A 27,885-nucleotide genomic window follows, 5' to 3' on the forward strand; every position below is an offset into this window, starting at 1 on the left:
ACTATACTACCTGAAGCAATCTACAGATTCACTGCAATCCCTATCAAATTACCCCTGGCATTTTGACAGAACTAGAACAAAAAAATCTTAAAATTTGTATGGAGACACAAAAGACCCCGAATAGCCAAAGCAATCTTGAGGAAAAAAAACGGAGCTGGAGGAATCAGGCTCCCTGACTTCAGACTATACTACAAAGTGGCACTCATCAAAACAATATGGTACTGGCACAAAAACAGAAATATAGATCAATGGAACAGGGTAGAAAGCCCAGAGATAAACCCACCCACCTATGGTCAACTAATCTATGACAAAAGAGGCAAGGATATACAGTGGAGAAAAGACAGTCTCTTCAATAAGTGGTGCTGGGAAAACTGGACTGCTACTTGTAAAAGAATGTAATTAGAACACTCCCTAACACCATATACAAAAATAAACTCAAAATAGATTAGAGGCCTAAATGTACGACCAGACACTATAAAACTCTTAGAGGAAAACTTAGGAAGAACACTCTCTGACATAAATCACAGCAAGATCTTTTTTGACCAACCTCCTAGAGTGATGGAAATAAAAGCAAAAATAAACAAATGGGGCCTAATGAAACTTCAAAGCTTTTTCACAGTAATGGAAACCATAAACAATACAAAAAGACAACCCTTAGAATGGGAGAAAATATTTGCAAACAAATCAATGGACAAAGAATTAATCACCAAAACATATAAACAGCTCATGCAGCTCAATATTAAAAAAACAAACAACCCAATCCAAAAATGGGCAGAAGACCTAAATAGACATTTCTCCAAAGAAGACATACAGATGACTAAGAGGCACATGAAAAGATGTTCAACATCACTAATTATTAGAGAAATGCAAATCAAAACTACAATGAGGTATCACCTCACACCAGTTAGAATGGGCATCAACAGAAAATCTATAAACAACAAATGCTGGAGAGGGTGTGGAGAAAAGGGCACCCTCTTGCACGGTTGGTGGGAATGTAAATTGATACTGCCACTATGGAGAACAGTATGGAGGTTCCTTAAAAAACTAAAAGTACAATTACCATATGACCCAGCAATCCCACTACTGGGCATATACCCAGAGAAAACCGTAATTCAAAAAGACAAATGCACTCCAATGTTCACTGCAGCACTATTTACAATAGCCAGGTCATGGAAGCAACCTAAATGCCCATCAACAGACGAATGAATAAAGAAGATGTGGTACATATATACAATGGACTATTACTCTGCCATAGAAAGGAACAAAATTGGGTCATTTGTAGAGATGTGGATGGACCTAGAGACTGTCATACAGAGTGAAGTTAGTCAGAAAGAGAAAACAAATATCATATGTTAACGCATATATTTGGAATCTAGACAAATGGTACAGATGAACTGGTTTGCAAGGCAGAAACAGAGACACAGATGTAGAGAACAAACATATGGACACCAACAGGGGAAAGCGGGGGCAGTGGGGGGTGGTGTGTGTGGTGGTGTGATGAATTAGGAGATTGGGATTGACATATATACATTAATATTTATTTTAAAAAATAATAAGAAACTGCTGTATGTAGAAAATAAATAAAATAAAATTGAAATTAAAAAAATCATACCTCGTGATATATAAAAGGATAATCCTTTTTATTAATAATAAAATAAATACTTATAAGTAAATACTAATAATAAATTCTAATAAAAAATAATAATGACCAACTGAGGTTAATTAAAGGAAGGTAAGATTGGTTTAACGTCTGAAAATGAATGTAATTCACTATATTAAAAGGAAAAAAAGAAAAAATATGATCACTTCAAAAAATGCAAAAAGGCATCTAATAAAATTTCATGCTTATATACGTTAATGATGCAAACTAGGAAAAAATGTATTTCATCAGATAAAAACATCTACAAGAAATTTATAGAAAACATCATACACAATTGGGGAATTATAGAGATCTTTGTCCTGAAAGTGAGAAGCATGACAAGCATAGCTGTCATCACTACTTCTATTCAGCATTATACTAGATGTCCTAAGTAACGGAATATAGCAAGAAAAAATTTTAAAAGCATAGAATAATTGGAAAAGAGAAACAGAGTTCATTATTTGCAGGTGTCATAACTGTGTATGTACATAATCCAAGAGAATTCACAAACTATTAGTATTAGCAAGTGAATATAGTGAGAATATAATGTCAATATACAAAAATCAATTAGATTTTCATACTCTAGCAGAAAACAAACAGAAAAAAATTTTAAAACATTTACAATAACATCAAAATAACAAACATTTGGGAATTAATTTAACAAAAGATATGCAAATCACATACATTGAAAACTATAAACATTATTGAGAAGAATTTAAAAAGAACTAAACAAAGGGATGAATATACCGTATTTATGGATTGGAAGACTTGATATTGGAAAGTCAATTTTCTCCAATTTGACCTACAAATTCAATGCAATTCCAATCAAAATCAGCAGAATTTTATAAAAATGTAGAAGCATATTTCAAAATTGATATGGAAATGGAAGGAGTCAAGAATATCAAAGATAATCTTCAAGAACAAAGCTGAAGTACTTACACTACCAGATATCAAGACTTATTTTAATGCTACAGTAATTAAGTCACAATGGTATTGGTGCAAATAGGTCAATGAAACAGAACAGAGTGCAGAAATAGACCCACACATATACAGTTTGGGATTTAAGAGAAATGGGGAAGGCATTGTCTTTTCACCTAATGGTTTTGGGTCAATTGCATAGCCATGGGTAAAAGATACTGATTCCACTTCACAACATATACAAGTATCAATTCTAGTTGGATTATAGCTCTTAGTATGAAAGGTAGAACAGTAAGATTTCCAGACGAAAACATACGAGAATATTTTTGATCCTAAATAAGGCAAAGATTTTTTAGCCAGGATACAAATAGCTTACACATAAAGTTTAAAATTAACAACCTACACCACAACAAAATTAAGAACTTCTGTATGGGGAAACTGATAGCCCTAAATACATTTAATGGAGAACAAAACTTGAAAATAAAATGAATTAAGAATTTACCTCTAGAAGTTAAAAACACAATACCAAAATAAAACCATGTAAAGATAAAGGAAACAAAAATTAAACTTTACAAAATAGAATTTTTTTAATGAACTCTGAGAGTTACCAAGCCTCGAATCTAGCTCTTAAATGTCTCAGAGACAAATCTTTGGATGGTTTGAACAAAACAAAAATTAGACAAGGAGCCAACGAACAAGTTTAGGAATGAAAGAGACATAGGTACTGTTGAGTTTGTTGTTGTTGTTTTGTTTGTTTTTAGTGATAAAGGAATGCTATGATTACTTTTGAAAAGTTAAGTTTGAAAAATTAGATGAACTGGACACTTCTCGAGAAAATAAGAAATTGCAATATTGACTCAGAAATAGAACCCTAAATATATCAATAAACCTAAGAGATAATGAAATGGTTTTCTAAGTCTTGTTCATTACCACCAAAAAGAAATAGAATGAAGGAAGGAAGGACAGGAAGGAGGGAGGAAAGGAGGGAGGGAGAGAGGAAATGAGGGAGGGAGGGAGGGAAAGAAAAGGCATTAAGCCCCGATGTTTTACAGAAAGAAATAATCCTTATTGTTGCAGATGCATTTACTTGCTTACCAATATCCATTTCCCTTTCCCTTTCTGCCAGAGGCTTAATTTTGCTCCAAGGTTCCTTCCCCCCACAGGTGTCTCAGATAACTCTCTTTGCAACTTTCAAATATACAATAGAGTATTGTTAACTTTAGTCACTGTACTATACATTACATCCCCAGAACTTACTTATCTTGTAACTGTAAATCTGTACCTTTTGACTCCCTTCACCCATTTCACCTGCCCCACCCTCTTCCTGCCTCTGGCAACCACCAATCTGTTCTCTGTACCTGTGAGTTTCGATTATTTTTGGATTCCACATGTAAGTGAAATCATACAGTATTTGTCCTTCTCAGACTTATTTCACTTAGCATAATTCCCTCATAGGTCCATCCATTTTGCTGCAAATGGTAGAATTTCCTTCTTTTTATGGCTGAATGATATTCCTCTGTGTGTGTGTGTGTGTGTGTATGTACATATAAGAAAATTGTATATATATATATAAATATACCACATCTTCTTTATCCATTCATCCATTGATGGATACTGAGGCTGTTTCCATGTTTTGGCTATTGTAAATAACGTTGCAATGAACATGGGGATGCAGATATCTTTTTGTCACAGTGATTTTGTTTCCTTCAGATATATTCCCAGAAGTAGAATTACTAGATCATATGGTAACTCTATTTTTAATTTTTTAAGGAACTTCCATACTGTTCTTCATAGTGGCTGCACCAATTTACATTCCCACCAATAGTGCACAGGGGTCCGTTTTTCCCATATTCTCACCAACACTTGTCTTCTCTTGTCTTTTTGATAATAGCCAAGCCAACAGGTGTGAGGTGATAGCTCATTGTGGTTTTGATTTGCATTTCCCTAATGATTAGTGATGCTTGGCACATTTTCATGTGTTAGCCATTTGTTATGTTAGCCATTTGTATGTTAGCCATTTGTATGTCTTGTTAGCCATTTGTATGTCTTCTTTGGAAAACTGTCTATTCAGGTCCTCTGTCCTTCTTTTTTTTTTTTTTGGTAATAACACAATTCCGAAAAAAAAATCAATCAATCCATATATTTTCCTCAAGCTACACCCTACTCGTCGCTTAAACTTATAATACTGATGAAACGTCATTCAATTCTAGTTCTCCACATTGTCATTTTAAAAGACAATGCAATTGTTTAGAGGTCTATTAATATTATAATATCTTTAAATGTCATTAAAACATGATGCAGTATTATCATTCTTCCTTGGAAAAAGTCCATGTTACTACCACTGAGAATTTCTGACTGTAAGAGAATTTTAATCCAAACTCCAGGAAGGAGTCATACTTGGGTATTTGTTCTTCAATTCCAAGAATGCTGGCATTATATCGTATTATTTTAGAGAGCAAAACAGGCAAAAAGGAAGATAAAGCATTCTTTCTTCAAAGTAAATGAAAACTACAAATTAAATAATAATGCCCCTTCCTCCAATCCTAAAAACTTTAGAAAAATGAAGTTATTAAATCTGCAGGGAAGTTTTTCTTCCCCAAGATTTTGTTTTTGCTTTTGTGTTTTGTGACCGGGCAGTAGAGTCACAACAAGTGCTCATCCTCTATGAAGACGATCGCAGAGATGCAGCTTCTTCCCTTATAACTGCTCTGATCTTCTCCACAAGCCCCCTCCTGACTAGGGAGGGAGGGGAAAACAGCTTAAATGGAGTTCAATCCTAGGAGGTCATTCTGGTTCACTCGTTTAAAGAGTACTCTTTAGGTACCGCTGTTTCCAGTGGGGAAGCATCCAGGCTTTCTGCTGTGCCTTTATCCAGACCAATCTCCTCTATGGTGGTCTTTGATGTAGGACCTCACAGAGGTGGGAAAGGAAAGAGGCCTTGGATCCATGCCTGGAGGTCCTCATCCTGTCCTTGGGCCCACAGCTGTGTCCCTTGTCCCTCTGGCCACTGGGAGGCCCACAGGGAGCCTCAGTGCCTGTGAACTCAGCTGTGTTCTTCCCCAGCCAGGGTGGGTGGGCTCCTCTGTTGCCCTGCCCAGTCCACATTACTCTTGTGCTCAGTTTCTTGGTGGTGTGGCTGGGACTCCTCCCCAGTCCCTGGCCTGGCTCACAGCCCCTTACCAAGGAGACCAGATGCTTTATTGTCCAAGCCAGGACGTTTCTGAGGATGAAAGGAGGAGCTTCTAAGAATTAAGTCAGGGCTGCAGGTGGAAACTGGGTCTTTTCTGACCAAACTAGGATGTCCAGTCCCTCTACGTTTACCCCTCCGCTGCAGGATCATTTTGCCCCCACCATGTCAAGGCTGACCAGCCAAGAGTACATGGAATTTTCTAGATACCTTCCATGCCACACAGGAGCTGAGGGAGACTCCGGGGAGCTGGACTTAGACGTAACCTGTGACTAAAAATTTCACGGCACTCATGCCAATTCCATTCCAAGGTAGCTTCCCCCAGTGGTGGATGGAGATGGCCACCCTAGGAGGCGTTTTCCTCTTGGGTTGTAAATGAAAAGTGAAGCAAATCTCCTCCTCTGCCTTTAGCTTTGAAACCTACCTAATATGCTTCCCTGCTCTGCAGAGTGACTGCTGTCATGATCCACGTCTCATTGCCTTGCTTTCTCCACCCTGTCCCCAGTTTTCTTCTTTTACCCACAATGACCTGAGGCAGAGGAAGCCGACTCTCCACATCCCGGCTGGGGTCTCCCTACAATAGATGCTCCTCCTGAGTGTAGGGCGCTGAGGACACTAAGCCCACAGCTCAGCCCTACTGAGGGTAGAGGCATTCTCTATATTGCAGAAGAAACACTTTGATTTAGTCCCCCAACCTTGGTCCTTGAAATGTTATGGGAACTAAATTAATTTACAGAAGGCTTATCTCCTTCCATAAGCCTGATGTTCAAGACAAAAGTCTAAACTAAAAAAAAAGAAGAAAATCCTACCTTAATAATCAAAAGTTGAACATGAATGCTCTTTGCAGTCCTGCTAACAACAGCCCAATCATTAACCACTACTTTCAAACCCCCAGGGTGAATAGGTCCACTGACAAGGGAGATGGTCAAGTACAGAATGGCAGAAAAGGGAAATTAACAAATGTAAATTACATTAACATTTACAAGCCTATACTACTCCTGTTTGGTTAGGAAAATGATTTTATAACAATGGTAAGAAAATGAATTCAAACTCAACTGCCTTACTTGGCCACTTCTAAATAATTTCCAAAATTTATGGAATAGATTTTTCTGTAAAACTCCTTTTTTCATATTTGTGTATATATTACACCAATAATTTAGCTGTGAATTATGGTAACTACTAGAACAGTATCTGAACTGCTTTAACCAAGAAATTTCCCTCAACAGACCACATTACAGTAACTATCATGTAATATTTCAACAGTTTCTACCTTTGTGATTCATGGCAAATGCTTAAAATGAGGTGGAATTCTGATTGGGAGGCATGATGAAACAGGTAAATTTTCTTTTCTGTTAGACACTGTTATGGGCTGAATTGGATCCATCCCCAAAAACATATGTTTAAGTCCTAACTCACAGAACCTCAGAATATGATCTTATCTGGAAATAGGGTCTTTGCAGATCTAGTCAAGTTAAGATGAGGTCATTAAAGTGGGTCCAACCCAGTATGACTGGCATGCTTATGTAAAGGGGAAATTGGGGCTCAGAGGTGGACATGCACAGAGGGAAGGTGGTGTGAAGACAAAGGGAGAAAACCTGAGGATCCAAGAGGCTAGGAAACAAATTGTCCCTCACAGCCCTCACAAGGAACCAGACCTGCCCTCACCTTGATTTTAGAGTTCTAGCCTCTAACACTGTGAGACATAAACATCTGTTGTTTAAGCCAACCAGTTTACGGTGCTTTGTTACAGTAGCCTCAGGAAACTAACACATGCACAGACTCTAAAAACTGGCTTGCTGTGTTTTGAAGCACCTGCGAACATACGAATTTAGCCAGCGTCTGCATCACATTGCAAGGCTGAAATCTTCTCTTTGAGAGAGAGGAAAACAGGCAGTTTCAAATCCTCTCGGCCCTGGATAAGTTAGACATGCTATCATAACTCCCCAGAAAGAAAAGAAAGACTTTGTAGGTAGAAAATATACAAAATATCTGGAGCTGTGTTTGGAGGAAACCAGAGACAGAGGCCTGCCTAGCTGAACTAATGGGAAAAGAAATCAGAAAACATTTTCCTACAGAAACACAAAGTATCCAAATGGGAGAAAGAGGAAGATTTCAGACCACAAGGAAGAGAAACTTTTTTTTTTCCTTGAAGATGGACATGTTTTTTAAAGAGGGGAAAAGCCACCAGCAATAATTAAAATACTTAACCACAGAAACAGATGTCTTTCTCAAAGCCATTTAAGTTTATTTTACTAGATTATTCTCATAAGCATATACTTAAAATTGATATGCACAAGTATCTACTCACAGATATTCAGTAGATTCTCACTGAATGGATAGTGCCTCTTACAGTCCAATCAACAAAGCATACAGCATCAACGACTGGCTCAAGACTCTCTACTGCTCCCTGGTGGCAACATGCACATATTGCAGAAGCAAAATAATACCTCAGGGGCTCTCATGAAAAATACCCGTGACTCAGTAACAAGAGTCATCCATGAGAAACAGATCATTCAGGAAAATAAGAACGTACAGTGAGAAACACACTGGGAAGAAGAAAAAGTGCACTTTTCAAGAATGGTCCAATCATGAAAATATAGCTTCTGAAAAAGTAGAAAAAAGAAGTTTTGTCTCATTGGTGCAGTGAGTTGCCAGATTTCAGAATCCGCACAATAACCACAACAGACTCTAACATCCCATGGAAGACTTCATATTTCACTCTCTACGTCAGAATACAGTCGTTTTCAACAGTCCATTTATTAAAAGTCCATGAAATGAGGTCTAATCTAGGAACGGTATAAAAGAGGGTGCCTTTATATCTCAGTGCACCCATGGCTGAGCGAAATTAGCACTCAGGGGCAGAGCTGGTTTTCACATTCTCTCTCAGGTTGAAGCCAGGTCTTCCTTTTTTTTAATTCAGCTGCTCTTGGTGGATTGGAATGGAAAGAGATACAGTGAAATACATGGCTGACCATCATCAGGGACCTAACACACACTTTTAACCTCCCACTCAAAGGACAGCAACCCCTTGATGGCATCCTGGGCCAAGCAGAGATGAATGGAAGCAGAGTTCCTTATCTTAGTAACAACACAGGCTGGGTAATACTACAGTGCTCTGAGGGAAAAAAAAAAAAGTAACTAATGGAAAAGGATATTTCCTAGAAACCCACAATATTTGGACAAGCTTATAAGGCAGGGAAAACCATCAGAGTCATTCTTGTTTCATCAGAGTGTCTCTGATTTTGCCAATTTCTCTTCTACCGCGCACATCACGTTCATGAAAGAAAATGGCTGTAGGCACAAAAATGAGTTCCTATTTATGCATGAGTCCGACAGCTGTGTGTAACACCCTCTTTGATAAGTAAAAATATATATATATATATATATATATTCTTTAAAAGAAAACCTTTCCAGTCAAGGGAGATCAAAACCTTTCCAGAAACTGAAGTTAAAGCCTGGAATTGTTTATTAAATCTGAGGAAACTAGAACTCCGAGACAGGAAAATAGAAGGCTGCGTACAAATTCAGACAGTGGCAACATGCTGCTAAAATGCATTCTATTAAGAGGTGAATATATAATTGGGGCAAGAAGGTGTGAAGTAATTTTTAATTACACAGGTGATATATGACTGTGTTTTTTTAAGAACTATTGTAAGTATTAAAATATTATAAGTAAAACTAAGATCACTCCCCCAAAGCACCAATTCCCTCTAAAATAGCCATTGTTTCCTCAGTGTTTTCAGTTAGGAATTGTATCCTCTCAAATTTTAAAAAAATGTATACACACACATACTCATATACATACACATGTGTGTGTACACATACACTTGTAGAAGTAAACAGTTTATGTGTTTTTATGCATGGGATCAATAAACAGTACATTTTCCATGCTAATACTTTCACCAAACAATATCTTAAAATTTTAACCTTTGTGGCTATTTCTCCCATCCCATCACTGTACTAATGTCTCCTACTTGGTCAGATATCTCCAAATTGACTTGAGAAGAATACAGATCTTCTGAGTAGGAATGAGAAGAGAATTTTTAAAAAGGTTGTGTGTGTGTGTGTGTGTGTGTGTGTTTTATCACTTGAGCATCAAATGGGAAAACCCTAAGAGAAGCAAACCAAGCCCAGAATTTATGTATAACAATGGATGAGAGAGAACAGAAGGAAAGAGAGATGACTGTTGGCTTCCCCAAAAGCCTTTCACAAAGCTCCTGTCAAAGAATTACATTGGGTTGACACTTCAAGGGTCTGACACAGAAGTCATTTCAATGTCTAGGAATGGCAAGTCATGTCCAGGAATGGCAACTTAAACGTCTACGAACGGCAACTGACACTTACACCTTCAATGTCAGGAGCACATCAGGGCCTGGTGTGGACCCTGGCAAATGAGGACATGTGCCCTAATGAAAAGGCTGCTGTTACCCAGCGGCAGCCAATTATCGCTATGGCAACATGCAAGCTAGTTGTCAGATCTTCCCATTTTTAAAAAGACGCAGGTAAAAATGGTGGTATTTTAATATTATAATCTCTTGATTTTTTTCAAGGTTGACTATTTAAAACCCAAAGATTCAAAACAACAACTCCACCCAGACCGACCCTTGGCTGGTCACACCGTAGGCCAACAGGACGTCAGTTTGCAACTCTCATCTAATTCCAAAGGTATTTCTCTGCTGGCACAACCGATGTCTCAATGAAACACTCTTTGACAAATTAATGTGGAACACAGACAGTTCTTTTGAAGGCACTGGGTCTTTTCACAGGTAAAGAAATCCCTGGCAATTAGAGCTCTTTTCTTTCTTCCCTTTCCATCCTGAAGTTTCCAAAAAGGGATAGGGCAAAACCATCCACTGAAATGCCCTTTTTTGCACGTCTTAGGTATTTATAGTTTTATCAGAAGAATTTCAGATTGTGTCACCTTGGAAATATATTGGCCACTACATTTCATATCCTCTGAGTGAAGGAAGATGCCCCCGATGTACCCAAGAGAGGAAACACAGAGTCGTGGTTACAAGGGAAGAATAATTCTTGTGAGGGGACCTCGTGACAGGTGTCCGGACAAGGGCTCATTATGAGACATTGCTGAGGAAACAGGAAAGGGGGTCAAGGAAGGGGGCCTCTGTCTTCTCTGCTCCCCTTTGCAAGGACAGCAATAGCACAGTCGTGGTTTAAGACACGGAGCATTTAACCACTGACCATTTTCACTGAAATCCATCTGGAGGTTTAAAACTGAACACAGCAACTAGAGGTTATATACATGCAAAAACAATCATTCCCCTATAAAAGTGAAGCTTGTTTTTTAACTATTGGGGTTGGGGAACAGAAACTACTTTAGAGAGATGAACAGTTTTTAAGAACTGACTGTCAAGGTAAAAAATATTAATGACACATGCCCTGTATAAAAACAGTCACTGGCTGCCTACTAAACAAACGTGTTCTTTTTAAAATTCAAGATGTGCGGGGCCCCAGATGCATGACATTTATGAAGGGGCGCATCCTACCTTGAAGATGAAATCAGCCATCAGAGGTCCTGGAATCTTAAAGGCTTGCCTCTCGGAGCCCCTCTGAAATTCAACTGTTGTGTTTTCTACAACAAAGGCTCCAGGGCTGTTAAAGCTGTGCTCTCCTTTGCTTCCTTGAAGTGTTTTTGATTCAATGACTAAAATTTAAAAGTAAAGTTTCAATGAGAGAATATCTTAAAAGCATTTTATTCCAAAAGATATTTTACTACAAGTAATAGCATCTGATATCAACACAATATCAATACATCCACTCAGTTTACAAACATTGATCCAAATTGGTAGAATAAATATATAAGCTTCTTAGTTATCTATAAAAAGAAGCAAACAGGAGTGCTAGGTCCAGTGAGGTCTACCCAACTCTTTGGAGTCATTTCTGTAATAAGGGGAAGAAGAAAACATCTCTTTCTTTGTATTTTTTCATGATGTAGCTATTACTTAAAATAAAGCGATGTTACTCATTTTCTCACCCATTCAGATAGTAAGCCTAGACTTTTATTTAGACAAAACCACAATAAATTCTAAATTTGCTTAAAAATTTTTTTTTTTATTTTGAAGTAATTGTAGATTCACAGGAAGTTGCAAGAACAGTAAAGAGGTCGTGTGTACCTTTCAACCAGTTTTACCCAATGGAATGGTTACATCTTACCCAACTATAATACAATATCAAAACCAAGAAATGGACATTGGTACAATGTGTGCATAGAGTCCTATGCCATTTTGTCACATGTGACCACAACCAAAATACAGAACTATTCCATCACCACAAAGATCTCTCTCATGTGTCACCTCTTTATTCACATTAGCTTTTAAAAGAACAGTAGTGCTTTTAGATCTCTTACAGAACAATGCCGACGGTTTAACCAAAATAACACTTCTACCTTATTTCAGTGATTTCTTTCTTTCCCTTCTCTTTTTTTTTCTTTCATTTTGTAAATGTCACCATTCTTAGTGGACCTGGTCCACCTGCATTTCTGGCTCCAGATCTATTCCTAACTCACTGCCTTGGGTTTTCATTGCCTCATTTCTAAAACGAGGAGTCAGAGCAGGCAATCTCCCAGGTCCTCTGCTCCTCAGACACCTACACTTGACTCACTGGTACTCAATGGTTCTTTAACCATCTCGAACAAAGGACACAACAGAACCAGAACTCCATTCCATCTCAAGCTTAAAAAGCTGATAAAAACACAACAAAATGATCTAGATTTTATGAGGCTGCGATCCACACGTGCTGTGCTTCGGTGGTGTTCCTTTGCCGATTTCCCTCTGCCACCGGAGCAGCTGCAGGAATTCAAGCGCCCTGGTCAGATTGCATAACAGGCATCAGGAGACAACCCTGATTATCCCTGACAGGCAGGCTGGGAACTTTTCTGGGAAAATTCAAAGGCTGGACATGAGCTCCTTGATCTGCAGGAGTCATTAGCAGTCAAAGAATCATGCTGGGTCCTCTCAGGCACACAAAACCCCTACCACTTTGGCCCTGATCTCCATGACCGCAGTAGATTTTTGGAAAGTGTGAGATTAAATTCACTGCCTAGTTCCAATAAAGATATAAACCAGAGGGTTAGAAAGTGAACTGTCAGTAAAAATGAGACGGGAAACTGGAGATGGTAGGAGATGGTAGGAGGGATGAATTAGCCCTCTAAAAGTAAAGGAGGGAAAATCATGAGCATTTGGGTAATATCAAAACACAACATGAAGCTGGACAAAATCCATCCTCGCAAAGAAGAAGGCATGCAAAACACTGCTTCTAGACCGAGACTTAGCCTGCAGTGACTTGATTCAATTCAAATAGAGTGCAATGGATTCGATGGCTGTGACTGTTCTACCACTGCGCTAACGTTCTGGATCAAAGCTCTCCAAGTTTCATCCGGCTGCAGAGCTACGGCAGCGGCTGTCAGAATCTGGAAGTGCCATCTGGGGGGAAGGGAAGACCAGGGTGACATCCATCTTTTAAACCTGTTAGTTTGGTTTTGATGTTTTGTTTTCTGACGTTGAGTCTATTCTATTACGTCAAAGGTGTCCAAGATCTTTCGTGGCAAGGATGTGAGGACACAGGAGCAAAACCAGTTTTCAAGTGCATGTGAAGTACCCAAACCACTCTTCTCCGATTCTCATAAAATATCTTTATATCAATTATTTCAAAAGGCTTCCCACTCTCTGGGTCCCAAACCCTGGCTGCCTACATAGGAGGTCAAAAGCAGGTGCTCTGACCTCAACTGTGTAACTTGAGTCAGAAGTGGGTGGTCAATAAAGACAAGGGAAGTGATTTGATGAAGCCAACTTTTTATAGTTTATGGATGCAAACGATTCTGATAGTTTGGATTAACAAAGCCCCTGTGATGAATTCACAGTGAAGTGGAGGTCAGTGTTGCTCTTCAAAAGCTGTCATTTTTATCGGTGGTAAACTTGCTTCTCCTCAGTGCCTGTGCCTCTTAAATTGGCAGAAAAGGAGTTTTTGAAAATCAACAATTCAGATGATGTGTTGACTTACGGATACGTTTTTTAAGTTTTTATTAGTGTCTAGCACCCCATGTGTGTACTGCAGCCCTGTGTTGTGATGTGCAATTCACAGCTCATGAGAGCCGCACACACAGCCCTTCAATTCTCAGAGCTTCCACAGACCCTCTGCGGTTTCTACAGCAAGACAGACTGCTGAGTGGAGACCCCAGGAAATCTATAAACAGCCCCACCACTGTGAAAGGCAGAGGGTAAGAGCCTCCTTTCCTGCTACCCATTGCTGCCTTTTTTCTCCTCTTCAGGCTTAAAATGATGGAGGTGGCAAGGAGCCAAGAAAGAGATGATCTGTATCCTCGAATAGATAAAAGAGAAACATCGTATGATTTCGCTTATATGCGGAATATAAAAAGAAATGATACAAACAAGCTTTGGCATTTATTAGCTGGCTCAACAAAGAAACATATTGGAAATCCCCTCATCTTTGTTGCTTAATCTGAAAAATGAAGTTAGTGTTGTTGTGAGAATAAATAAAATCACATACAAAAAAAAAACAGGATCAGAAATCAAGACCCTCTTAAATCCCCAAACCTTTACAACTCAAGTCTACCATGGTACCTTTAAATATTTTGATCCACACTTGTTATTTTTAAAAGAAATGACTAGAAAAATGATGAACGCTGCTAACTGCTTCTAGTTGAAGGGCTTGCCCTGACAAGTATCCGTCCAGGCTTCTTTCGAAAGAGACAGGGTCATGCTAATCATCCCAAGAGGTCTCCTTAAATTCTAAGAAGGCCACAAAAGTATTGTTAGGTAAACATGTAATGAGCATTTAGCACAGTTGACTTGGTTATAAACACATCAAACTTATGCTTCGAGCTGTATATTATAGTGTATGCATACTTTATTCAGTATTCATTTCCTCTGATTAGTCATTATGTTCAGGGTTCATGCTTATATTAATACATCTCTACATATGGTCATCAGACCACACTTAGGGGACCAAAAAAATCCCAATTCTTACAATTGATAATGGAGGTTTTCAGTTTATGGCATCTTGGCTTCTTGAGTTTAGTGCTAGTCAAAACACATTTAATGCTGAAGTTTTGCTACAATAAAATCTCTTTTGCAGGAACCCTCTTATTGTTTCCATTTTTGAAATTTTAGGGAAATCTGGAGCTGTGTGCTTGATATAATGCTGAAGCCAAGCTTGCGAAAGGACTAGAAATTCAGTATTTAAACACCTCTAGGCGATATGCAAGATGGAAATTCTGTAATTAAATTCCATTCCACAGCAAAGAGACTAACAGTACGCTGCTGGGTGTTCTCAGTTCTTAACGATGCAGCCTTTTGGAGGGTGCATATACGGATCTTAAAAAGAACGATTTATTACTGCAAAGTGAGCTTCATTTCAGGAATATATCTTTGAATAAAAAATTAAGAAAACACTTGTATACATCAAGAAAATAGAGCCGCTTCTATATTCAGGTGTTCAGAAATGGTAACTAAATCCTTTGTAAATGAAGCCAGTTCATTCTATTCACTGGCAGAGAAGGGTAACTTTCAGAAACACTTCTAGAGCCAATTTTGAGATTGTTCAGAAGGAGATATAATCCAAGCAACAGATCTGTCACCTTTGGAGAAATGGAAATATAGTTGAGCTCTGTCCATGGAACCATGCCGGTCTTGAGTACAAAGTTATGTTTAATATGCCAGAACACATTGGTATGTAAATGAATATTCTACCTCAAAGTATTCATCTTTACCTAACCTGTTTACTGTGTACTTATTCTGTTTTTAGAGCTTATAAAACTCTTTTTAGAGCTGAATGTTAAAGAACTGTCTGTAGTATCACGAGAAAATCAGGCCCAGTCACTGCAATTTTTAAAATTTTTTTAAAACATCTTTTTGATATGCCATAAAATGCACCCATTTAAAATGTAGTTTCATGGCTTCACAGAACTGGGAAACCATCATCACAATCTAAGTTTAGAACATTTCTGCCACCCCCCCAAAGAAACCCCATATCCATTAACAACCCCAGACCTGCCACCAACCCAACTCACCCCAGCCCTAGGCAACCACCAATCTACTTTCTATCTCCTTAGATCTGCTTTACTCTGGACACTTTATATAAAGACAATCATAAAATATGTGGCCTTTTGTGACTGGCTTCTTTCACTGAGCATAATGTTTTCAAGGATCATGTCTATTGTAGCATGTGTCAGTACTTCACTCTTTGTTAGAGCCAAATACGATTCCACACATGCCCATTTTATTTATTCATCAGTTAATGGACATCTGGGCTGTTTTTACGTTATGGCTATTATGAACTATGCTGCTATGAATGTTCAGCGCTTCACAGTTTTGAATCCAGGATGCTATCTTACAATGTGATCACTCACAATGATTCACAAAATTGGGATCTAAATGATTTTCACCTGTTCTCAAACATCAAGTTTGCATTTACAAGGATGAAGATCTACTCTTATCAAGAGCTGTGGGCCTTAAGCCATTTTAAAAAGAAGCCTAAAAAATATTCTGATGCTTCATTGTAGAGAAAGCCTTGAGTGAACTGACCATTATATGGCTATAAACACTTCAATATTTTAGTTAAATACATCAGTCACATTCTTTTAGTCATAATTCATATAATAAAGTAAGGGTTGAAAAAGACTTTCCAATAATTGTCCACCTCATTGTCCTAAAGATATTCTCTTGCTTCCCTAATTTAGGTCATAATTTACTAAAGAATTTCTTTCTTTTTCCAAGATGTTAATCTATACCCTTGGTGACCTTAAACATTTTGATATAAACTTTTCTCAAAGGACATTTCTGGTTAGACTATCGGTACTGCAGCCACAATATACAAACACATATAACACACATGGACAAACACATTTAAAAGCTACCAAAAATGCTTGTGTCCCTGAGAAATTTTTACGATTTGAAAATCTAAGATGGTGGCTCAGAAAAAAAATGGCAAACTATGTCACCTTTTAATCCGGTAGATCTTGATTTGTGTGGCTTTAGAACAGTTACAAATAGTGTTTCGTACTTTTTACAGAAAGATAGAGCTGAACACAGTTAAGCTTCTTCAAGGCCAGGGGCTCAGTCTTGACAAAAACTCATTTTCCTGGGAAAAAAGACAAAGAAAGCCCTGCCTATGGCCACAGGAAACCTTGGGAGAGAAGCAGACAAACTTTGGTATTTCTAGTTCCTTTGGGTCCTAAGAGCCCAGAAAAGCTAAGACAGAAAGATGCCATGTCACTTTGGCCAAAGAAACAATACAATTTCAATCCTCTATTGTTTCAGACTCTTAGTATTCTGGGAAACCAGTGTTTACTTTCAGTGCCCCCTAGACCTGAGGTTGTGATATGCTGGCAACGGAGCATGTACTTGTCAGCTATATTCACTGATACAGCTCTGTGTTTTAAATTTCGTTTTGTTATTTTTTATCCCAAACTGCTAAGATCTCCAGAAGACTCTAGACTCCTAGTTTACTCTCCACACAAAAAATAGTTTATTTCACATATAACTTGATTTCCTCTCCCATGAGGAGATTAATTTCCCACTAGGGCATGAGAACTAAAAAATTCAGGGTCATAGATCATTCCCTAGTGATATAGACTATTTCAGACTGGTAGAAGTTCATCTACCTACCTGTTAACACAAAGAAATATATATATGTTTTTGGCTAAATAAATTTTCAGGAAAGAAAAACATGTTAAGATTAAATTCTACTTACAGAGATGTGCAGGTCCTTTCACTGTAATTCTCACACTTCGACTTCCCAAAGGAACAGCAATTACATTTTCTTCCCCTAAGAAAGAACACAAGACAAATGTAATGAAACTTGTGCACTAAAGGGCCATCCAAATAAGCAACTCAAAACTGGGAGCATCTGTCAAGTGTTCTTAACTATATTTCATTTCCATCTTCAGTCAAGAAATCTGTGGAAAGCAGCTACTGTGTATAAGGAATATTAATACTAATCACATAATTTCATTTAAATACATTTTTAAAAAACATTCAAGAAAAGTTTAAATAAATGCACTGGTCTAACTGAGTGAGTCCACAAACTAGGGCCCTCAGGTCATACCCATTCATCTGAGGCTGCTTTTGCCCTACAAAGGCAGAGGTGAGTATTTGCAACAAAGACAATATGGCTCACAAAGCCTAATATATTTACTATCTGGTCCTGCACCAAAAAATTTCCATAATGCCTGGCCTAGATAATTACCTAGTGGAAATCCTGGTCCCTGTCAACTTTTCCTTCATGCCATTACACATTTTGAAATTAATTTTCATTGGCACATAATAATCTAAGGGCATATGAAATTCTATCCCCCAGTCCCCTATTTGATCATTAAGTGTATTATTAAATGATATTAGTACATTATCAACAATATGAATTACTTCAAGCAGATGTTGTGTTTTGTTTGTTTAACTTACAGAGAACCATTTGTTTTGAGAGCCTCTGGGGTGAAACTGTTGGATCAAAGGATGTCACTATGTTTGTTGACTTGTTCATAAGTTTTATTAAATAAAAATACCTATTTATTACTGAAAATTAGAAAATGCATAAAAGCATACCAGACAAAATGAAACTATTTCCAGAGATCACCACTTCTAACACTTTGAGAAATATCCTTTCTGGATTTTCTGTTTGTTTTTAACATACATACATTAAAAAAAAGCGCAATGAACACTACTTAAATAGCCACCATTTGGGGAGGGGTTAAATAAACAATAGTATATCCATACTAAGGAATACGCTACAACTGATAAAAGTAATGATAAGAAGCCACATTTTTTTAACATCTTTATTGGAGTATAATTGCTTTACAATGTGTGTTAGTTTCTGCTTTATAACACAGTGAATCAGCTATACATATACACATATCCCCATATCTCCTCCCTCTTGCATCTTGCTCCCATCCTCCCTATCCCACCCCCTAGATGGTCGCAAAGCACCGAGCTGATCTCCCTGTGCTATGCGGCTGCTTCCCACTAGCTATCTATTTTACATTTGGTAGTGTATATATGTCCATGCCACCCTCTCACTTCATCCCAGCTTACCCTTCCCCCTCCCCATGTCCTCAAGTCTCTACATCTACGTCTTTATTCCTGTCTTGCCCCTAGGTTCTTCAGAACCATTTTTTTTTTTTTAGATTCCATATGTATGTGCTAGCATACAGTATTTTTCTCTTCCTGATTTACTTCACTCTGTATGACAGACTCTAGGTCCATCCACCTCACTACATATAACTCAATTTTGTTTCTTTTTATGGCTGAGTAATATTCCATTATATATATGTGTCACATCTTCTTTATCCATTCAACTGTCGATGGACACTTAGGTTGCTTCCATGTCCTGGCTATTGTAAACAGAGCTGCAGTGAACATTGTGGTGCATGACTCTTTTTGAATTATGGTTTCTCAGGGTGTATGCCCAGTAGTGGGATTTCTAGGTCATGTGGTAATTCTATTTTTAGTTTTTTAAGGAACGTCCATACTATTCTCCATAGTGGCTGTATCAATTTACATTCCTACCAACAGTGTACGAGGGTTCCCTTTTCTCCACACCAGCTCCAGCATTTATTGTTTGTAGATTTTTTTGATGATGGCCATTCTGACTGGTGGAAGCCACATTACTTGATGTGGAAATACTGCCAACATATATATTGATTAATGAAAAAAGAAAGTTAAAAAACAATTATATGGACAATGATTTCTTGAATATGACTTCAAAAGTATAGGCAACAAATGAAAAAAATAAATAAATTGGACTACATCAAAATTAAACTTTTGCATATCAAAGGGTACTATCAATACAGTGAAAAGGAAGCACATGGAATGGGAGAAAATATTTGTAAATCACATATCAGATATGTTCTGGTTAATATCCAGAACATATAAAGAATTCCTACAGGGCTTCCCTGGTGGCGCAGTGGTTGAGAGTCTGCCTGCCGATGCAGGGGCCACGGGTTCGTGCCCCGGTCTGGGAAGATCCCACATGTTGCGGAGTGGCTGGGCCCGTGAGTCATGGCCGATGAGCCTGCGCGTCTGGAGCCCATGCTGCGCAACGGGAGAGGCCACAACAGTGAGAGGCCCGCGTACCGCAAAAAAAAAAAAAAAAAAATTCCTACAACTCAAAAACAATGACAACAAAAAGGAACCCGATTTAAAAATGGGCAAAGGACTTGAATCGACTTTTTTTTCCAAAGAGGATATACAAATGCCAGTAAGCACATAAAAACATGCTCAACGTCACTAATCATTAGGGAAATGCAAATCAAAACCACAAGGAGATACCACTTCACACTCATTAGGCTGGCCCTATTTAAAAAATAAGATAAAATAACAAGTGTTGGTCAGGATGTGAAGAAATTGGAACCCTTGTGAACAGCTGAAGGAAATACAAAATAATGGTTCAACCACGGTGGAAAACAGTTCCTCAAAATATTAAATATAAAAGTACTATATGATTCAGCAATTCCACTTCTGGGTATACCCAAAAGAACTGAAAGCAGGGAGTCAGATATTTGTACACCCATATTCATAGCACCTTTATTCACAACAGCCAAAGGTGGAAGCAACCCAAGTGTCCATCCACACACAGATGAGTGGAAATCTATCACGCGGTAAATACACACAAGGGAATATTATTCTGCCTTAAAAAGTAAGGCAATTCTGACACATGCTGTGTAACGTAGATGAACCACAAAGACATTATGCTAAGTGAAATAAGTCAGTCACAAAAGGATAAATACTGTATGATTCCACTTATATGAGGTATGTCAAGTTCATAGAGACAGAAAGTAGAATGGATCTTGCCAGGGGATGGGGTAAGACAGATTATCACAACCTATCTCCAGAACTTTCTTCATTTTGCAAAACTGAAAGCCTGAGCCCACTAAACAGTAAGTCTCGGAGGTGGCGGCAGCTGAGACAACAGTGGTGGCGGCAGCGACGGCGGCTCTGGAGGCCCGCAGTCCCGGTCCTGGCTTCGGCCCCAGCCCCACCGTGGTGACGCTCGCTGAGCTGCAGGTGCTCCGGGCCGCCCTCCTGGCCACGGCCTCGGGCTACTCCGTCAGCATCGATGCGCGTGCTGAGGAGTGCTTCTTCGAGCGGGTCACCTCGGGCACCAAGATGGGTCTCATCTTCGAGGTGGCTGAGGGCGGCTTCCTGGACGTTGACGTGGAGATTACAGGGCCTGATAATAAAGGAATTTATACAGGAGACTGGGAGTCCAGGGGGAAATACACATTTGCTGCTCACATGGAGGGAACATATAAGTTTTGTTTTAGCAGTAGGATGTCCACCATGACCCCGAAGATAGTGATGTTCACCATTGATATTGGGGAGGCCCCCAGACAACAAGATATGGAAAGAGAAGCTCACCAGAGCAAGCTAGAAGAAATGATTAACGAGCTTGCAGTGGCGATGACAGCTGTAAAGCATGAACAGGAATACATGGAAGTTCGGGAGAGAGTACACAGAGCAGTCAATGACAGCACAAACAGCAGAGTGGTCCTTTGGCCCTTCTTGGAAGCTCTTGTTCTAATTGCCATGACACTGGGACAGATTTACTATCTGAAGAGATTTCTTGAAGTCCGGAGGGTTGTTTAAAAAGCCTTTTGCTGATGATCCCAAACTCATAATTCACTATTTACCAAACGTCTTGGTCATAATAATGTCATTAGTTTCTATGTTTTTATTTTCTAAACTGTACACTCACAGCTTCTGTTTCTTTGCGATTAACAGATATTGGGGGAAAACACTTTTTTAGGAAAGTTATAGAGAAATTTGACATGTGATTGGCATGATTTCATATTTGAATTCTTCCTCCATTATGCAGGTCCTTCCAGAACTCAAACACTGTAAGTGGCATATAGGTGCATAGTCCTTATGATATCTTCTTTCCTTTTGTTTTCATAAAATGCAGCTTGTTCAGGATAGTACTTTACTGATAGCACTTTACTAAAATGACTGCATTCTTGGGATCTCTTATCCTGCAGTTCAAGTCATTAAAGATTCACTTTGTTCAGTCCTTATGAGAAACAACAATCTGAACCTTGACATTTTTTGTCCAGCCTAATGGCACAGCTCTGTGACTTAGAGGATGCTACCTGGTTGGTACTTTTATACTTTGTCTATCTTGCTTTTGCTTTAAAGATAAGACTTAAACCAACAACCTTTTTCCCCTTTAAAGTTTTACTTTGAACCTCAGAACTCAATCGCCTCCACTTAAAATTGTTGATACAAGCAGCTAATAACCATTTTTTGGTTTCTGCCTAACCTTGTAAGAAGTGTCTATTAAAGCCAATTCTCTGGGTGTTGCAGTGAATGGTGGTTCTCTTTCTTTCTACGCTGGCTCATCCACTTTCTCTACTCTTGGCACGGAGGAGGTATGCATTCACATAATTGGAAAAATTTGGATTTCTGATGCCAAAGGGTTAAAAGCCTCTTGGATTCCTTTGCAGTGATATACAGCCACTATTTTATTTTTGATCACTGGCATTTGGCCACTGTTCAATTAGTGCACTGAACATTACTGTCAGTACTAGGGTGTTTGTTTCTGTTTTTCTTGGGTCTTTCTTTTTTGGCACATGTGAATTTTGTTTTGTATAAAACGAAATGACTTTCTCTGATGATGGGTTTAAAATTTAAATTTAAATCAGAGGGTTTAAACCCTCTGATGATGGGTTTAAAATTAAAGGAGCATCTAGTTTTGGTGTGGGGATGATCCAGGATTATGTTGTGACTGATGTATATTAGCTACTTGTACATTATTTTTGGATCTTTGCAAGGGGAAAACTACAAGTAACGAGTTTTATACAATTAATTTAAATTTGTTACAGATTTTCATGTTCAGGATAAACAATTTTTCAACCTTGGGTGAAAATACTTGCAACAGTTTAAGGTGACTGTGTTTTACCTTAGGACAACTGTTGCATGCCAATTTGTGTGCATGTGTGTGTGAAAACACTTCAAAATGGAGTTAAAAGATGTAAATTTAAAATTGGTTGTGTATCTAATCTGCCCCAGGTCCAGTAAATAAACAATACTTAAAAAAGAAAAGTCTCCATTCTCTTTCACCAAACCATTGACAGCTGTTACCTCTGAGAAAAGAAAAGAGTTCTAGGAGTGCGTGAAGGGAAACATAGTTCTACACGTTTTGAGTTTTCTATAATGAAAATGTACTGATAAGTTACTTTTAAAATACCATTTAAAAAAGCTAAAAACACTATTTACAAAAGAAAAAGAGAGAAAGAAGAAAATAAAGAACCAGGGCCCAAATGTTTTGCTGGATGAGTTTGCAAACCCTTAAAGCAAACAAGTAAGCTGCAGATATAGGAAGAATGAAAGTTTCCTAGTGATACACAGCTAAAATAACTCAGATACCCAAATCAGACACAGAGATCACATAAATCAATATGTGAACTAAATCTTAACTATGACTGTGGATGTAAAAATAATAAAATAACACAAGTAAATTCCAGAACTCTATCATAAGAATGATACATCATGACTCAACAGAGCATATTATAAAAATGAATGATTGAGTCAACATTAGGAAAATTATTAATATAACTGATTATATCAACAGATCAAATGAGTTAAACATTATGATCATTTTAATGAATATAAAAAGGTAGCTAACACTAATAAGAACCTGCTATATAAAAATAAATAAAATTTAAAAAAAAAGTAGCTAACAAAATTCAGCATGTATTACAATGATTCCTTTCAAAGCCAGAGATAGAAAAAAACACCCTCAATTTAATAAAGAATCAGAAGCCATGAGCAGATTTAATGGTGAAACCTTAGAATTATTTCCACCATAGTCAGGAACAAAACAAAGATTACCATCATCATTTTTTTCCCCACATTCTTATCCTTGTCAATGTAATTAGAAAATAAATAACTTAGAGGAATATATATTGGAAACAAAAAAATTTAAAAACCTTATTTGTAAATGATATAACTACTTTAAAATTCAAGAAGAAAAAAACTACTGTAGACCAATATCCCTAATGAACATATTATAGATGCAACAAGTCTCAATAAAATACTGGCAAACCAAATTCAGCAGCACTTTAAAATGATCATACACCATGATCAAGTGGGCTTTACCCCTGGGGTGCAAGGATGGTTCGACATATACAAATCAACAAATATGATACATTAACAGAATAAAAGAAAAAATCATATTATCACCTCAATAGACACAGAGAAAGCATTTGACAAAATTCAATCATGATTAAAAACTCTTAACAAATTAGGCATAGAAGGAACATATCTCAAAATAACAAAGGGCATATATATTTGTTATATATGACAAACCCACAGCTAACATCATACTCAATGTGTTTTTTATGTTTTTTTTGTATTTTCCAAATTTTATACAATAAACAATGCACTGATTTTTTTCTATAATGTTATTTTTTTAATTATTCAGGAAATTTTTCAGTGGCTTCAGATTTTAAGATGGCATCTACAATAACAGAGGGTGACCAGGATCTCCAAGTAGAGTCAGAATGACTACAATTCTTAGTAAGCTGAGGCTGACCAAAATGCTAAGGACAGTAACCAAACACATGTACTTCACTGTGTCATTAATTAAGGTAGAAGAGTCAATAATGTTATGTTGATGAATAACACAGAGTACAGACAACTTTTTATTTGCTTCTGACTTCTGTCAAGAAATACCTCTATTTAAAAATGATAAAAATAAAGAAACCATAAAATAAACTTTAAATAGGCCCATAGATGTGAAGTCTTCATTTTTCTCTCTTCTGTACTTTCAAAGTTCTCTGTAATGAAAAGGGCCTGGAAGCAATGATTCCCCAGGAATAATAAGTATTGCCTATATCTTGGGCTCTAAATACAATTCCCCACTGAAAAGAACCAAGGCTCCATGAAAATACAGGCAATTCTAGGTCTGGAGAAGGAAAAAAATTCAAAGAGAGCCTAAAACACCTTGTTGTTTTAGAATGCAAGGCAGTGTTTAAAATCCAACGGAATTATGTCAAAAGGAGTCACCTTGAACTGCTCCCATTGGCCACATTTTGGACTATATGAGGCCCCAAATGAATATTGTCTATATTATAAAACATTGAATAAATAAAAATCCCTGAATAGAGAGTGAGAAATGAAAAAAATGACTGGTGAGCTTCTTTACAGAAGAATGTCTGCAAGTAAATGTAGAGGTAATGATAGAATTAGAAAATTACCACTTGCAACCAAACCCCAGTGTAAGTACTGTTTCAAGCCAGGAGCAACAATAGATGCTAAACCTATCATGTGAGAAGTGGTTGCAAAACAGAATATTTAACACTTTAAGATAACACCCTGCAGGTTTCTTACAAGGAAACATGGATCTACGTAACAGAGTGATCTGTATGTCCCCACCTTAGACAAGTGATCAAACATAGCATTACTAATATTGGGAAGGCTGACATCACACAGATGTTCAATCCAGTTCTAATCAAGTCCTGGACCTCACGGCTCAGTTTATAGGAAATACTTGAGGGAGATCAACAAATTAAATGGCAATTAGACAAACACAGGATATGGGAAATGCTATAAGACAACTGGGATGAACGCTTTAAAAAGTCAATATTACGAAAAAATAAATGGTCTAAATAAAAGAGACATCTATGTAACAAAAATTGTTTTGAAAATAATAAATTAGAAAGCTTTCTTGAGCTGAAGAAATCCTGTTTGGGTAGATGAACTGGGCTAAGCGCTCTCTCAGAAAATCTTTGTGAACTAGGCTACAGTGTCTTTGAGAAGCATTTATCCTGTGTAAGTGTGTGCATGTGTGTGTGTATGTGAGTGTGTGTGTGTTCCAACTACCATCCATTGACAATTACACACTTAAGTGAAACCTCTTAGACTAGAACCCCTGGCACTTTATTTTAGCCAGATGGTTCAAACTCGGGGGAAATGTGTGTAAGGAGCAACGAACCCCCAGTCGCCTACAGTACTAACTTGTGGGGAAGTGCACATTGCAGGGCAGCTGGGCAAGGCTAAGTTGGAGCAACCTATAAGAGTCCCCACGTAAGGCTTTAATGTCATTAGGACATCCCTGGTGGTCCAGTGGTTAAGACTCTGCGCTTCCAATGCAGGGGGAGCAGGTTCAGTCCCTGGTTGGGAAACTAACATCCCACATGCTGCGGTGTAGCCAAAAAAAAAGAAGTAGGGAAAGGAGTCAACGTCCTTAGATTATGGAAAAGTAATCTATGCTGTACAGTTTTAAATGCATTCTCCTCCTAAACTGCAATTCCCTTCTGTTTCTGTAACTCTCCTACAGAACAGTTGGATACATCTGACGTCCCTGTGGTACTTTTACAGGGCAGTGCCTCCCAGGATCACCCGGAGAACTTATTAAAACACAGATTCCTGCTCCTCCCACAGAAATCCTGACCCAGAAGTTTAGGGTGGGGCCCAAGAATTTGCCCATCCAGCAGCCCCCATACCATGCTGCTACAGAGCATCTGGGAGCTATGTTTCCAATAGTGCTGACCCAGGGTGAGGGAAAACTCCAGGTCCAGGAAGCAGGGATGGTTCTGTAGTCACAAACTTTTCAGCATTTCTTTACTGTTCTGCAGGAATGGCACAATTCTAGGTCTGACCAGAAATAAAGTGAGAACCCTTGTGAGGTAGACAATTTTAAGGAGGGAGGGGCCAGCTGTACCAAATGTTCTACCGATGAGGGCTTAAAGTGCTGATGGATGAAGCAGTAAAGAGCTTGTTAATGGGCTTTGTAAAGGCAGTTTCAACTGGGTAGTAAGCACAGGAGGCTGTGGTTTGAGGAATAAATGATGACAAAAAAGGAGAAACAGGAAATGTAAACAGTTTTTCCAAAACTTGTCAATAAAGGTAGGTGAAAGATTAGGGTGGTAGCTGGAGATATGGAGTTTAAAAGATGGGGCTTCCCTGGTGGTGCAGTGGTTGAGAGTCCGCCTGCCAATGCAGGGGACACGGGTTCGTGCCCCGGTCTGGGAGGATCCCACATGCCGCGGAGCGGCTGAGCCCGTGAGCCACGGCCGCTGGGCCTGCGCGTCCGGAGCCTGTGCTCCGCAACAGGAGAGGCCACAGCAGTGAGAGGCCCACGTACCGCAAAAAAAAAAAAAAAAAAATGTATATATATATACACACATACTAATATACGTATACATATATTATGTATACATATATACACAGACACATATTTTGTAAATTATACTTCTATTTAAGATGGAAGACATCTGGTCACATTTAACCCTGATGGGAAAAGGAGACAAGAGAGGATAGAGAAGAGAGAGGGGATGATGGGTGGGATGAGATCCCTGAGGAAGTAGAGGGGGCTGGAATCCAGGACACAGATGGAGGGATTCATTAGCCTTGGAAAGGAAGAAAGACACTTGTGACTCTGTGATGGGAGGGAGCAAAGAATGGATGGGTGCAGCTGCAGGGCGAGGTCTCTTCTGATGGTTTCTGTTTTATTGAGGTTTTTTTTTTTTTTACAATCTTCTCTGGAGTTTAGCATAGAATCAGTTTTTGTAAATGGTCCATAAGTGCTTGAAAAGACATTACATTCCGTCAAAATTCAATGGTCAATAATACCTGTTAATGTAACATTACTAATTCTGCTGTGCAGCTCCTACTGACTGAAGTGTGTTCAAGTCTTTCATAGCAGTTTTATTTGCTTCAATTTCTTCTTACAGACCTATAGGGCTTTGTTTTCTTTATACAGTTTGATGTAATGGTATTCACAAATTTTTAAGACTGTTTTTTGATTATTGGTGGATATAACATACTCCTCTTTGATTTTTTTTTTTTTGCCTGAGATTCTACTAGTTCTGATATAAATACTGCTATCATGCTTTGCTTGTCTCCCCTGTTACAATGGGACACTTTTAAGCCCCAGACAAATGGCCTCCAGGTTAATTCCCCCTCAGTCTGGAGCTAGACCCAGATCTCATAGGAGCAAGCTGCTTCTTGTGCTTCAGGACAGGTTATGCATAGACCACTTAAAACCTCCTCTCACAAGTCTGCATATGAGGCCACCAATCAGGTCTGATTCTGAGGCTGCTTTAAAATGTTATACTTTCTAATGGTGTAGAATCCAATGGTTGAGAACATACCAGATGGAGGAAGGCTTCTTC

At 38.3% G+C, this 27,885-nt stretch overlaps 1 protein-coding gene and 1 pseudogene across 1 annotated transcript in view; one reads left to right on the top strand and one right to left on the bottom strand.

Moving 5' to 3' along the window:
- Nucleotides 1-27,885, bottom strand: part of ADAMTSL3 (ADAMTS like 3) — a 371,178-nt gene that overhangs the window by 166,279 nt on the left and 177,014 nt on the right. Inside the window, 2 exon segments of the mRNA XM_027089194.1 lie at nt 11,249-11,406; nt 17,472-17,546. Coding sequence (XP_026944995.1) covers nt 11,249-11,406; nt 17,472-17,546 — 233 coding nt within the window.
- On the top strand, nt 20,553-21,642 carry LOC113610885 (transmembrane emp24 domain-containing protein 2 pseudogene; annotated as a pseudogene).

The sequence above is a fragment of the Aethalodelphis obliquidens genome, unplaced genomic scaffold (assembly GCF_003676395.1).
Source record: "Aethalodelphis obliquidens isolate GAN/ISIS:26980383/991018 unplaced genomic scaffold, ASM367639v1 scaffold65, whole genome shotgun sequence".
Taxonomy (NCBI): Eukaryota; Metazoa; Chordata; class Mammalia; order Artiodactyla; family Delphinidae; genus Aethalodelphis; species Aethalodelphis obliquidens.